General features: G+C 42.7%; 2 protein-coding genes across 2 annotated transcripts; one reads left to right on the plus strand and one right to left on the minus strand.

Moving 5' to 3' along the window:
- Positions 1–5797: 5797 nt before the first annotated feature.
- Positions 5798–10130, minus strand: plpp6 (phospholipid phosphatase 6). The gene is made up of 2 exons (XM_056603762.1): positions 9439–10130; positions 5798–8260 (listed from the first exon to the last, which is right to left on the minus strand). The coding sequence occupies exons 1-2, from the start codon at positions 9917–9919 to the stop codon at positions 7893–7895; spliced, it is 849 nt and encodes a 282-aa protein (XP_056459737.1). The 5' UTR covers positions 9920–10130; the 3' UTR covers positions 5798–7892.
- Positions 10131–10166: 36 nt separating this feature from the next.
- prdx6 (peroxiredoxin 6) lies at positions 10167–14867 on the plus strand. Its single transcript, XM_056603761.1, has 5 exons — positions 10167–10528; positions 11250–11406; positions 12713–12856; positions 13117–13263; positions 14503–14867. Exons 1-5 carry the CDS (start codon positions 10437–10439, stop codon positions 14626–14628), a joined length of 666 nt encoding a protein of 221 aa, XP_056459736.1. The 5' UTR covers positions 10167–10436; the 3' UTR covers positions 14629–14867.
- The last annotated feature ends 242 nt before the right edge of the window (positions 14868–15109 follow it).

A 15109-nucleotide genomic window follows, 5' to 3' on the forward strand; every position in this document is an offset into this window, starting at 1 on the left:
AGAAATTCAATGAGAAAGAAGACGATGGGTGTGTCGCATAGACGTGGTCATCGTCTTGCCGTCCCTCCCCGTTCTGTGATTGGTTCCCTATCTCAGGAGAAAATCGGATCCATGGAATCCAGGCTGCCTAGCGGCGCAAAAGGGTATGGGTATGGGTATACCGAGGCTACCGAATGTCATGTCCATGAGGAACACGCCCTATCAGAATGTTCGTAGGTATTATGGGTTGGGTGAGGAAGTTGTATTCAATTAAAATACGCACTCAGCAAGCAACGGAGGTGTCTAAGTGTGGTCCATATTATTTAGATTCAATTCTGAAATCTCTGTTTAATTCAGAAGTAAAGTAGAGATATAAAAATGGCGACGAGGATTAATTTGAGTTAGCTAGTTGGAAACTACAGTTTAGTTCGTTAGCATGGAGAAATCCGGGATTCAGCATTTTGCATGCTACACCAAGCCAGCCACACTAGGTTCCAGATGGAAGCGATGGCTGACGTCGTTCCAGCTGTATGCAGACGGCAAAGGGCTTATCGTAGCCGCGGATTCACCTAATGCTACGAGGCAAAGGAGACGTGCACTGCTACTTCATCTTGCTGGACCAGACGTACAGGACAACTTCTCAGCTCTTCTGGACACGGGTGAGGCAACCCAATACGACGAGGCAGTGAAGGCGTTGAATGCATACGTTGTACCCCAAGTCAACACAGCGCTGGCATGGCACGCATTTCAAAAAATGCACCAGAAGCCAGGTGAGATGGTACAGCAGTTTGCTACACGTCTGAGAGACACGGTGTGAGACGGGGTGGTTACGGGGGAGAATCTGACAGGGATGCGATAGGAAAGGAAAGGAACGTCGGAATATGTGAGACGGAAACTTTTAGAAGAGGGTCATGGATTGATGCTTACATCTACACTGGAAATAGCTGCCCGTTGTGAGAGCATCGATGAACAAATGGCGGACTTGTCATGTTTATTGGCTAGACCTTTCAAAGACTTTGTTAACCAAATTGCTCTTAAAGAAAAAAAGGGAAAGCATGGATATGGGAACACAAAAGGTAAACCAAACAGAGACAATAAAAATTATGGGAAATGCTACAGATGTGTGAATACCGATCATATTGGCCGTGATCCGAAATGCCCTCCACGAGGGCAAGTGTGTCACAAGTGCCAAGGAAAAGATAACTTTGCAAAGGTATGCCACAATAAAGGCATAAGGGAACTAAGGAAACTAAGGGAACCCAAAACAAAATGTGAACAATATTGATGAACGTGAGGACTTTGCATTTGCCATTGAAGATTTCCACATGCCAGAGAGACTCAACTTTTGAGTTGGGGGAGTAAATGTAAAAATGCTGATTGAATCTGGCGCAACCAGTAATATTATGGGAGAAAATGCATGGGAAAAATTCAAAGCAGAAAGCATTAAGTGCCACTCCTACGTTCCTAAGACAGAGAGGAAACTTGACTTATATTCTTCGAATCAGCCACTAACAGTCAAGGGGGCATTCACGTGTGAGGTGTCCATAGGCAAAAACACGGAACAAGCTGAGTTCATCGTAATCAGGGAAAGTGGTAAGCCACTGATGGGAAAAGAGACAATGAGGGGACTGGGGGTCCTAAGGGGGGTCCTAAGAATAGGTGCCAACATTGCTGCCATCACAAGCACTAAGCAAACACTCCAGCAGCAGTACCCCGAAGTGTTCAGTGGAGTCGGAAAACTAAAAACAAGACAGGTCAGTCTACACATTAACCCAGAGGTGAAACAAGTAGCCCAGCCACTCAGGCGCATTCCATTCCACCTTAGGGGGGCAGTAGAGTCCAGAATTAAAGAATTGTGGACTTGAACATCATTGGCCGGTAAACGGACCCACCCTGTGGTTGAGCGCGGTTGTGATTGTCCAAAAACCTTCGGAATTATTTCCGACTTTGCTTGGATATGAGACCGGCCAATAAGGCCATAGTGAGGGAACGCTTTCCAATACCGAAAGTGGATGAGCTACTTCAAGGCATGAATGGCTTAATCGTATTCAGCAAGTTAGATTTAAAATGGGGCTACCATCAACTCGAACTGACTCTTGATTCACGTGATATCACCACATTTGCTGTGCACAACGGAGTGTACAGGTATAAAAGACTGTTGTTTGGTGTTTCCTCCGCCAGCGAACAATATCAGCACGAGAGAGCCAATGCTTTAGCTGGTATTGAAGAAGTGGAGAACATATCTGATGACGTGATCATACACGCATCTGACCAAGAGACACACAACAGACGGCTGCATGCAGTCATGGCAAGACTCAGAGACACAGGATTAACACCGAATCCGGAAAGTGTCTGTTCAACATGGACAGATTGATTTTCATGGGCATTCTGCTGTCTGAAAAGGGCATTGGCCCGACAGAGGAGAGAATGCGAGCTGTGACAGAAGCACGGGAGCCGGAGACCGCCACAGAGGTGCGTAGATTCCTTGGGCCTTGTTGGATACAGCAATAGGTTTATCCCGCAGTTTGGAACTCTGTCAGAGCCACTGAGGCGCCTGACAAGGAAAGACATGCCTTTCAATTTTGGCCCCGAGCAAAAACAAGCATTCAGTGCTCTGAAAGCAGGTCTTGCTGAAGCAACCACCCTTGCTTACTTCGACAAAGAGGCACCCAGGTAATAGCAGATGCAAGTCCTGTGGGGTTAGGCGCAGTCCTAGTGCAAAACCAGAAAGGAATTAAAGTCCCTGTGTGCTATGTAAGCCGTAGCCTAACTGATTGCGAACAGAGATACTCTCAGACAGAGAGAGAGGCATTAGGTCTAGTTTGGGCCTGTGAGAGACTACTGTACATCCATACCTGTATGGGCGACAGTTTGACCTAGTCACAGATCATAAGCCACTGGAAGTAATATATGGTCCCCACTCAAAACCATGTGCAGGAATAGAGCGATGGGTTCTTCGCCTACAGTCGTACCAGTTCAAAATAGTACACATAGCAGGTAAAAACAATATCGCTGACTCGCTATCAAGACTCCTGCCAAACAACGTGGAACAGGCGAAACATGTGCACAGAGCTGTGGAGTACATAAGGTTTGTGGCAGTGAACGCGACTCCAAAGACACTCACTACTCGAGAAGTGGAGGAGGCATCTGCCACTGATCAAGAGCTCCAGGAGGTGCGCAAAGCCATAGGAACTGGACACTTTGAGAAGTGCCAACCCCCCTATGCTATCATTGCAAATGAGCTATGCAAAATAGGATATCTTGTTCTAAGAGGCGCACGTATAGTGCTGCCCCAGGCCTTGAAAACACGTGCACTTGCACTAGCCCACGAGGGAAATTTGGGCATAGTGGGAACAAAGCAACATCAGAGGACTAAAGTGTGGTTGCCTGGCGTGGACAGGGCAGCTGAGAGACATTGCAAAGCCTGCCACGGATGCCAGATAGTTGCTAGACCTGACCCACCTGAACCACTGAGGCCCACAACGCTACCTGATGGACCCTGGCGGGGCGTTGCAGTTGACTTACTGGGACCTCTCCGTCCAACCACTCCATACTGGTGGTAGTAGATTATTTCGGTATTATGAATATGATGCCATGACCACCACCACAGCAGAGACAATTATCCGTCCCTCCAGAAAAACGTGATTATGCGATCGATGCGATAATTCAACACACAATTAGCCAAAGTCTGCATATTCATGCGGGGGCCGCATTTTTTCTAATATGCCGCACTTTCACCGCATAAATTGCCAATTTCGTCATCGAAAAGCTGCATTTTTTGCAAGTTCCCGCATTTTTTCGCAAGTTCCCGCAGTTATTTCAAGTTCCCGCAATTTCATTTCATTCATTTTTGGCCACAACAATCACCAAAAAACGCTGCATCTTTCTGGAGGGACTGAATTATAGACAGTCTGGAGTCAGTCTTCAGCAGACACGGATTGCCAGTCACGTGTAAGTCTGACAATGGTCCTCAGTTCTGATCCGAATAATTCAGACTGTTCTGTGAAGAAAATGGCATCAAACACTCGAAAACTACTCCAAAATATGCTCAGGCCAATGGAGAGGTTGAGCATCAAACGCATAACTCATGAAAAGGATCAGGATTGCTCAATCAGATGGACTTGTTTGGAAAAAAGAACTGAGAAAGTATGTGACAGTTTACAGGACCATCATCCATCCGACAACAGGTAAAAGCCCTGCTGAATTGCATTTCAACCGAAAAGTAAGAGGAAAGCTGCCTGAACTGATTGAAGTGCACACTGATCAGATAGTTTGTGATCGTGACAGAGAAAAAAGCAAAGAGCAAGCTGTATGCAGAGGAGCACACCTATCAGAGGTCGGTGTTGGTGAAACTGTGCTCTTGAGACAAGACAAAACGGACAAATTCTCCACCACATTCAATGCAACACAACACAAGATAATCAGCAGGACAGGAAACAAGGTGGTAGTGGCAGGGGCGCCGAAAAGGGGGGGTAAAGGAGACGGATTCTAGGGGCCCATGATGGAGGGGGGCCCAGAGAGGCCCCTAATGATGATGAAATTATAATACAGAAGGCCCTGTAAAGATTATTTTCATGGGGCCCAAAATCCCTAGCGGCGCCCCTGGGTAGTGGAATCGCCAACAGGAGTGAGGTATGCGAGAAACACCACTTTTGTCAAGAAGTACGAAGGGAATGGACTGAAGCAAGGGACATTCCAAGAAAAGGGGGAAATACAGGAAGCTGAGGATGATGCCGGAACCAGCGAGGCGATAGAAGAACACACACACACCATAGACACTCAGAGTCAACAAAACAGAAATTACGTTGACACACAGATAAAAACACACATGCTTTAAGGTTTCTTAAAGGAAAGCAATATGTTTACTAAGTAATGAGTTCTGACTAGTATAGTACTAACCAAGATGTGATTTTAATTGATTGATTGATTTTTGAATAGGTATACGTTCCTTTCTGGTGGTTATGTTACAAATCTGACCGGTCAGAAAGTAGAAGAAACAAGAATTCCTGGAATGCGAAGTAAAGTCTTGAGTTATGTTTTCTGTAACTGAAAATAGTTTAATTCTAAGAAATGGAGGGATGTCATGTCCATGAGGAACACGCCCTATCAGAATGTTCGTAGGTATTATGGGTGGGGCGAGGACGTTTTATTCAATTAAATACGCACACGGCAAGCAACGGAGGTGTCTGTGGTCCATATTATTTAGATTCAATTCTGAAATCTCTGTTTAATTCAGAAGTAAAGTAGAGATATAACACCTAATATGATGTAAAGGGCACAACATCAAACTCAAGTATGATATAATTAAATTAGAAAAAAAAAATTTGGAGCCCTCACTCCTAGTTCCAGTTCTAGTCTTGAAACCTTAATTCCATTCTGGGTCTTAAAGAGAATAAAATATGTTGTCTATGAACATGCTTACACGTCCATCTATAAAAACGCCAATTACTTTTCAATTTGTCTGTGAGCATTGTGTCTGCCCGAAACTGTTTTGGTTCTCACTAGAAATTGGATATTTATGGGTTTATGAATAAATGTAAAGATGGGTAGAACCTATACATTAGGGTAGCCTACAGGTTTGGCGAAGTTAAGGACAGGGAGGCATATTCTGCAGTGCTAACAAGGCTAGGACTCGAAGAGTAAAACGAACACTGCGTCCCAGCGAGTGACCCTATCCTTGCCTACAGTCGTGCAGTGCAAGGACATCTGTGATTATTAAGACAATAAGAATTATATTTATTATTTATGATTGAGATGTCCAATTCACAGCCATTCTACTTGGCAAGCAAGCGTGCAAAAGGACACCCCTTCATATTTTGTGAATTGTTGAGAAGTTGTTTGGGTGACAAGTTAAAAGATCATAAGTTTTTTTAGGCAGGTTTTTATTTTCTTGCACCTTAATTTAAGTATTTCCATATCACCACTATTACGGAATCTATCTATGCTTCAATATCCTGATTCATCAAGTTGAGGAGGCACTAGCCTATACAATTTCATACCAAGGCCAACAGCGAGGTAATTTCAGCTTCTTCAATTTTGCAAAAGAGAGCATTTAGGGAACCTTTATGGCAGAAGATCATAGCACAGATTATAGGACAACAGAAAAAAACGTAAAAACCCATCAAACCAAAGGGTGAATAAGTCAGTATTTCACCTACACGCATCCAGCAGTGGCACAGCGCCGCTTCTGGAATACTAGCGCCACTGCAATCAGGCATGAAAACCATACCTATATATAGTAATAACAAATTATGTTGGGCGTCCCAAAAGCTATTTGTTTTATTGAAAAACTGTAATATCATAGTTGCCCACTACTGCACCGCCCTGAAGAGTTGCATTGTCTTTATTATTGTCATTGGAGAAATATTGTGTAAAAATACTGACCATAACGAAAGACAGATGATAATGTATGTGGCACTAGTCCATGAATGGCTTCCGACTAAATGTAGGAACCATTAAGGGAGGCAGTTACCCAACAAGCGCCATATTATAAGCTGGCCTACATATTTGGTTGTGTAGAACAGAAGCAACCGAACAATGAAAACCTGATGGTCAGAGGACAAATTGCAGACAGAAAACAATATTTCTGCTAACATTAATGCAAAAGAATGATTGCATTAATGGACGGATATCAGCACTGTGCACATGCACATCGGCACTGTGTTGACGACTGCACGCACATATCAGTACCTTGCACACTGTCAAACACATCAACATAGCGCCCCGAACAAACAGTTCTGCACCGTAGACGGGAAAAATCTCAGGGGAAACATTGAAAATCCATGAATATCACCACATGTTAATCATTAACATCACAAACATATAAAATCTCTGGGACATTAACATTCATTGATCCTTCATCTCTTCGTCTCTCAATAAAAAAAAAAATCTTGGAACAGCATTGTATTGTATTGCTTTTGAAACAAAGGCCTACTCTGAGATTGCTTACAACTCCTTAAAATGACCGGTCTACAGTGTCTAGACTCTGCATGCAAGTCATATTACAAAACTGTTCTCTAATTATTGACAGAACATAGCATTAATATGGTCAATCTCGTACCATATAACAAGTTATTCTTAAACAGAATCACTATATTCAGACACTGACAATTTTTAGTTGTCAAAGTACACAGGACATATGCAACAGATTTTTTCTTTTATTAATTGGTCAGTCTTTAATGCCTCCTAAAGAATACACCAGGCAGGTTATAAGACGATGGCTTTGTATTTTTTTAGATGCTACTCAAAAAAGCATGCTACATGCAATGTGTTGGCAGAAATGCTAATTGTGTTCTGGGCACTATTTTACAGGCTGGAGATGGAATCTGTCTGGTTTAAGGAAGTTCAATAAGTGCAAAATTATAATCTTGACCTTGTTCAGGAGTTGAATTATTTGATTGATTTAAATATATATTATATACAATAAGTCCATACTTAATACGGTACAAATTGTGCCCCTATATACTGCAAAAATAGAAACAGAGTTCCACCACTGTTAATTAATTACTATTGTCTTTAATCCTATGATGCTCATGCCGGATGTATAGTTTATTGTTAACTCTTTTTTGGGGGGGAGCTAACAATTATAATGAATAAAATATATGAATAAAATATATTATAATGAAGAAAAAAAAAAGCTTTATTTTAAGTGAAGAACTTCATGGAATGTGAGCAATATTGGTCTATGTACAAATTGTATTCTCATATGCAATAACTTGGCTCAGATTTGAGGTCTAGTCAATATGCACCTACATTTCTTGTTATTTAGAAAAAGCAAAACTAAAACTATTGCTATTTCACAGGCTGGAATGATGAATGCATTAACTTGAAAAACAAAACACTGGCTTCAGCCGGTGAAAACCACCATGCTCCCTGCTGTCCTACCCTTGGACCCCTCTACTCTCTCGCCCTCATTACTCCAGCTGTCCCAGAAGCGCCTGCAGCGCCTGCGGTGAGAGCCACAGCATTTCCACCAGGTTGTACTGGCAGTAGCCCATCCAGAAGCCAAACAGCACGTCCGTCACGTTGTGCCTGCCCAGCAGAACACGGCTCAGTCCTACAGTGCCGGCCCACAGCAGGACAAGCACCCGCAGCGGTGCCGCCAGCACCAAGTGGGCCAGGAGAAAGCGGCCACACATGGCGGCACGCGTGGCGTGGCCGGAGGGGAAGGAGTAGCGGTCAACAGAGAAAGTGGCGAACATGTCCATGCGGTTGTGGACAGGCCGGCGCCGGCGTACCGAAGCCTTGACGATGCCCACCAGGACCAGGTCCAGTAGCAGGGCTGTGAAGGGAGAGCGAGAGAAGAACAATGTCAGTATAACCTATAACAGGGAAATGGCAGTAAAGCACAAAATGGTAGACATTGTTGTACATGGTAACAAGGTCAAGGGCACCTGTTTAGATAAATAAAGAAGCATTCACTTACATATAGCAGGTCATACTGGACCACAGAATAAGCTAATCTTACTGGGACTCTTCTTGGAGCCTGAATTCTACGTCTCTAAAATAGTCATAACACATCTTCTTTAACTTAATCAGGTAAAACTGGAGACTGAATGCAGAATCCATTACCCCTTTCCTTCCAGATCTTGGCTTTCACTTTACTATTTCTATTTATGGATGTAATGATTTATTCAATACAAGGAAAAACCTTGACGTACCAAAATGACCTGCTTTTTGAGACAAAGGATTATAATGGATTTAAAAAGGCCATCAATCTGTACGTTTAAACAAATGTGAGAGAACCTACTTTGCGTTTTTATTATTATGATCAACACATTTCTTCACAAATTGTCCTTTGACCTCTGAGAACGTTAGACCATCAAAGGTATATAATAGGTAACTAATTTCTGGCAATGAAAGGCACTGGCTTGATAGTGATATAACTTCACCATTGTAGTTCACATCTCTAAACAGAACTCACAGGCAGTAGGCCTCCAAATGTAGATGGATATTGCATAATGTGATGTTATAAACTAAGATACAATTTGAATGTATAGGCCAGGCACATATATAAATGTATTACGTATTAGTATGTATCGATGTATGAGAGAATGTAAGGCTCCACCGAATTCCTATAATATACAATACAACCAAGTTGGTTGGTCCCACTGTGGCACAAAAAATGACTGACGACGATTTTAAGTCGTTGATAGTATTATATCTATATTTGATTCTTAAATTGGTCTTGGTTAGGAAAAGCTTGGTCAACATCTCTATCGCTCATGGAAGATGTGGAGAATACACAGCATTTCCTGAGAATGGACTCATTGGCTGCACTAATGGCTATTCCTTAAATTTCATTCAACATTTTCGACACTGACGGTCATTCACAACAAGCACAGATTGCAGCTACGTGAAGTGTGCCGCATGTTAAATTCCCAAAGATCTTGTAAAAGAAATGTTTAATATTTGGAATCGTAGGCAAGGCCAAAAGTATAAGAACAAAAAACGGGTTACCCATGAAAAGGTTTAACATGACTTCTTGTCCTGCAGTACTGTCACTCTTATAGATGCAGTAGGCTGTCCCAACCAGCCAAGGGATCCCATGGCCGGAGATCTCTATCAATTTCATCAACGGTCGAATACTACCCCATGAGGAATCTTCACAGGCGCAAACCCCAAGGCATTTGGAAAGCCACAGGTCTATGGCAAGAAGAGAGCTAAGCGCTATTCCTAGGATAGACGGGTTGAGCCGCATACAGTCCTCTTCTGGCATCCCCTGGCCGCTGGTTGAACCGGTGGAAGAACCGGAGCCGCGGCGCCGTGTGGGGCTCTCCGAGGCTCTTAACCGGGCAGTAGTAGTGTCGGAGCCCTGCCTCTGGATAAGGTGCGGTGGCGGTGTTCGGTTCAGCGACATGAACTCGAAACGGCCGTTGGAGTTGCCAAGCACAGGACTACCACCGCTCCGTAAAGGGTTTTTCGCTTTTGGAGAAGGCATTTGTATCTCTTGGAAAATACACAGTTTTCTCTATTCCAAATGCACCACGCTTTTCGGTATTCTGCGGTGACTTGAGCGCAGGATGTCGATTTATTTATTTATTTCAATTCATTGCTTCACATTTGACCATTCCTGTCACGTCCCGAACGACTTCCTCAAGCCGCCATTGTTGTTGTTCCTACCGCAATGGTAGATGGGAAATACTGTATTTTCAGAGGCAGGCTATGCACCTTCCGCTACAGTTCCCTCGAGTAGCCAATATATTTGCTCAGGTTTTTTAGAATAGGTACCTTGCTAGTCAGAATGATTTCCATAGTGTATTTTCAATTCGAAAAATAAATAAAATCAACATCTTTTATCGAATTACGTAGCAGGGAAAATCACGCCTTCTTCCGGGTTCACACAACCACTCAGATACTTTGTGGCCCCGTTCATATGGTGCGGTTGAACTTCACGAGCGAACCAATACTACTCTCGCCATTCATTGTCCAATTTTGCCTACCGGTGAGACAGGACCATGCCCGGGGTTTTGCTTGGAGATGTGTTCCCCAACTTCGAAGCCGAAACCACCATCGGCAGGATTAAGTTCCACGACTTCCTAGGAGACTCGTAAGTTCGTTGGTCTACTCTAGTAACTCGCTTAATTGACTGTATAATTTTGCATGACGAGGTCCATCTGTGTTGCATAACCCCGGCCTACATCAGCTAACGTTATGAATAACAAGAGCTTTTAATATACGTTTTAGGGATTTCAGATAAAGACTGCTACGGAGAACTTTACAAGTGTTCTGTACCTGGTTATTATTATAAACAAATGATGCAGGTAAACACATTTTTAACAACATATGGATTATGGAAACTTTATATATAATATATGAGGACGGAATACAGAATGGGTGCTATTCAACAAAATGGTAACACACAGCACTCACCCAACTTACTCCCCCTAACAATTACTGAAGTTACTGAATCAGTCCATTCGTGGGGAAAGTTGGTTTAAGTTTAGTGATGATCGTTGATTAACCTGACATTCTAAACCACTGGTTCTCAAATGGGGCTACGGGTGGTGCCCCTAGGGGTACTTTGGAATATTGCAGGTGGTACTCAGATAATGTAAAGCTTACTATAACTATAAATTCTGAAAGCTGGAGAATAGAAAATCGAGTGGTACAAGTGGTTCAAGTGGTTGAAACGTCTCCCTTTTTAATGTTCATGTTAACACTGACAAATAAAACGCACATAGATTATTTAATATTACTCACTTGAAAAAACATCTTAGAGGGGGTACACACTAAAACACTATTCTAAACGATAATGCTTTATTTTGAAGGTGGGGGATCCTGTTCTCCCACCCAAGGGACTTCACTCCCGTGTGTACCACTGAGCTTGCATGTGCGGCCGGCCTCACCGGTGAGTTCAAGAAACGGGGAGTCAAGATGATTGCGCTGTCCATCGACAGTGTGGAGGACCACACCAACTGGAGCAAGGTTTGAGTCATACACTTACTACTTTCAATTCCTGCTTTTGGTAACTGCTCCCAAGGAAATGAGTACCCCCAGGTAATACAATGAGGCCGATGCTAAATAATGAATACCCCTTTCAGTAAAGTTGAGGAAGAGAAAGACCAGTATTTCAGGTTTAATGAGGAGTGTCAACGTGAGGGAGTTTATGAAATTGATAAGGTGTGTGTGTGTGTGTGTGTGTGTGTGTGTGTGTGTGTGTGTGTGTGTGTGTGTGTGTGTGTGTGTGTGTGTGTGTGTGTGTGTGTGTGTGTGTGTGTTTGACCGTTTGGTTACACAATATCCCGGTGAACTCTGACCAGCTTATGAAGCGGAAGCTTTTACCTTATTTACTCAAGTTTCTCTTTCTTTCTTTTTCTGGATAAATCCAAGGTCCACTTGGAATGGCCACATATAAAAATAAAGCTACCTTTTTATTTGTTTTAATATGCTCTTCAACTGTAAAAGCAATACAAAAGTGGGAATCTGCTGCCTTACATTTTCATAAAATCGTACACTTTAAGGCGAAAAACGTAATGTTGACTACTCAGAACCTAAATGTATAGTTATGCATGCAAGTCAATGAGTGTTGAAGGTTAATGATATGGCAGGCACATCATTTTAGCCCATGTCAATCAATAACACATTATGTCTACGGCACGAATAGGCCGAATACAATACCCCTACATTTAATTATGTTATTTGTCATGTCATCCTTTCAACCATTTTTACCATAGTAAACTATAAATATATGTTTTATTGTCAAAACATCGCTTCATTACTTGTGACCCTGCAAATTTAAGTCAACCCCCCTCTCAGAGACGTACACGTATCAATACCGCCAAACAAACATGAAACAAGATGAACATCAGAGTTCTGTCAAAATCTATATCTTAAAGAACGACGCTGATCTTATGTTAAGAGTTTAGCAGTGCTTCAGGATACAGAAAAATGGCCACGAACACAAACATACATGCACGCACGCACACACACAGTAACAATACAACTGTACACCGTTATGTTATCAAATTGAACATATAGTCACGTACCGCATTTAAAATAAACACAACTGAAGGGTTCAGCTGCTTTTTCTATTTCTTCTTAGACGGCTTAATTACTACAAAAAATTTCACCGTTATCACGGTACATTTTATCGCGATTGAAATGAATATTGATTTTTTTGTCCACCCCTAAACTCAACTCAATCCAATTGAGGAACCCCCCTTTTGAAGGGATGGGGAAAGGCTCATGTATCTCCTTAAGGTGACAGTATCCCTGTTGTTCTGTTGGATAGGATGTGATGGCCTTCAACGGTGAAACTGGCACCCCATTGCCTTTCCCCATCATCGCCGATGACAAGAGATCGCTCTCAGTCCAGCTGGGCATGTTGGACCCGGATGAGATCGACAAGGATGGGATGCCTCTCACTGCCCGCTGTGTAAGAGTCTTCCTTTGCCGCCCATCCTCATTTTCTAAAGGTCGATGCTGTTACGGCATGACCCACCATTTCAATACCCTATAGTGACTCCACATGTGGCCTTGTCCGCTCAGATGCATGCTAAGTTCTCATGGCTAATTAACATCCCAACGTGTGATAACATAGGGGGCCCTTTCATAACCCATGGACAATCTTTGATGTCTAATCCGTTTGCAGTGGGGATATCTTCTACTTAACCCAACTCAGTATGTCCCCCCCAGGTGTTTGTGATCGGACCGGACAAGAAGCTCAAGTTGTCCATCCTCTACCCGGCAACAACTGGAAGGAACTTTGATGAGCTGCTGAGGGTCATAGACTCCCTGCAGCTCACCGCTCAGAAGAAGGTGGCCACCCCTGTCAACTGGAAGGTACAGATATGCCAAGATCCACAGATAGAGTAACATTTATATTAGAAGTCAACTTTTAATCATAGGGAATTTAACTAGTTAATAGGTTGAACACTTCAATAGAACAAAATAAATGTGGTTATAAATGGTTTGTAAAGTTTAGTCCTGACGAAAGCTGCTTTCATTTTTTAAATTGTAATTATTGTTATGCAAATTCAATTCAATTCAATTCAATTTTATTTGTATAGCCCTTAATCACCATTACAGTCTCAAAGGGCTTAACAGGCCAAATATTTGTGACACCCCCCTTTACCCATGCCCCCACACGGGCAAGAAAAAACTCCCTTGAATCAGCAAGGAAGAAATCTTGAGAAGAAACGCAGTGTAGGGGATCCCTTCTTCCAGGGATGGTCAGGAGTGCAATGGGTGCCACAAATGGCATACAGGTAAATACATGTACATCATATTAATATGGTGATGGGGTTCTGGCCGGTTATCCATGAGGAGAGTCCAGGCATCCAGTCCAGCACCCGCAGCACGCTACAACTGACAGAATAGTGAATTAGAACGGAAAAGTACATAGTGGGAATGTATAATGTAATAAGAAAAGCACAAGCAAACAGAGTAGTCTTCACTACACATCTGTTGTTTTCACACTCCAAATGCAAGATTGTAGAGGTGCGTTTTGAGCTTCCCTTTGAATAGCTCCACAGAGTCAGCTTCCCTGATCGCTGATGGCAGCCTATTCCATAAAAAGGGGGCTCGATAGGCAAATGCTCTCTGTCCAGCCGATTTCTTTTTAACCTTCGGCAATGAAAGAAGGCCGGCTCCCGAAGACCGGAGGGACCGAGAAGGACTATAAGGAATAATCAGGTCCTTCAGGTACAATGGAGATAGTCCATGCAAGGCTTTATAGGTTAGCAATAGCACCTTAAAGTCTGATCTGAAAGTTATTGGTAACCAATGTAAAGAGGCGAGAATAGGTGTAATATGATCAAACTTTCTCGTTCTGGTCAGCAATCTAGCTGCCGCATTGTGTACCAGCTGTAGACTCTTTGTAGTAGAGTTCGGTAATCCCGAGAACAGTGCATTGCAATAGTCCAGTCTTGACGAGACAAACGCATGAATCAGTGTCTCTGCATCCACTACAGATAACATTGATCTGAATCTTGCAATGTTTCTCAAATGGAAAAAGGCAATTCTGTTTCTGTTGCACTCTGTTTCTACAAATCAAACCTTTCTTCTACTTTTTGTTTTCAGCCTGGTGATAAAGTAATGGTCATCCCCTCTCTTTCTGAGGCAGAGGCCACCGCCCTTTTTCCTAATGGGGTGACATGCAAGGAACTGCCTTCTGGGAAGAAATACCTGCGCTTCACCCAGCCCTGATCAGCCAATTGGACTACCCAAACACCAATTACACTAATCCAACTCACCATGGAGTTCACTACTCTCATCATGTTTCAGATATCCCAAGATTTGTATGCAAGCACTTAGAATAAACCGCCAAATCAACTGAACTCTAGAGTTTTCAAACATGTAACGTTATACTCTACATGCATGTTATTGAATGACAACAATAAAGACTTATTTCTTTCAGAGCACACTTCTGCGTACTGATTGAAACTGTGGGCATATGTATATGCCGTTAGAATTAATATAAACATCCCAATTTGAAGGGAGTTAAATTAGGGAGGGGGGGGGGCTGGGTGAAATAATGCATTTTACAGTTTTTCTCAGTCACTTTGGTACATTTCTCGAATCATCAACATTTGCAAAACAGTAAATGCATTTCTCGAAACAATTCGTACAAATAGCAAAACACCATGGATTACCTGCAAAAGCAAGTCTCTTGCTAAAAATCCTTAGT

The sequence above is a fragment of the Gadus chalcogrammus genome, chromosome 12 (assembly GCF_026213295.1).
Source record: "Gadus chalcogrammus isolate NIFS_2021 chromosome 12, NIFS_Gcha_1.0, whole genome shotgun sequence".
In the NCBI taxonomy this organism is placed as follows: domain Eukaryota; kingdom Metazoa; phylum Chordata; class Actinopteri; order Gadiformes; family Gadidae; genus Gadus; species Gadus chalcogrammus.

Bases quoted from the DNA above. Each gene is read 5' to 3' on its own strand.
- plpp6 (XM_056603762.1), bottom strand. From the start codon at position 9,919: ATGCCTTCTCCAAAAGCGAAAAACCCTTTACGGAGCGGTGGTAGTCCT. The intron at 8,261-9,438 runs GTAACCCGTTTT...CTCCCTTCACAG, and splicing joins CATGTTAAACCTTTTCATGG to CCCTGCTACTGGACCTGGTC.
- prdx6 (XM_056603761.1), top strand. From the start codon at position 10,437: ATGCCCGGGGTTTTGCTTGGAGATGTGTTCCCCAACTTCGAAGCCGAA. The intron at 11,407-12,712 runs GTTTGAGTCATA...TCTGTTGGATAG, and splicing joins ACCACACCAACTGGAGCAAG to GATGTGATGGCCTTCAACGG. The intron at 12,857-13,116 runs GTAAGAGTCTTC...TGTCCCCCCCAG, and splicing joins TGCCTCTCACTGCCCGCTGT to GTGTTTGTGATCGGACCGGA.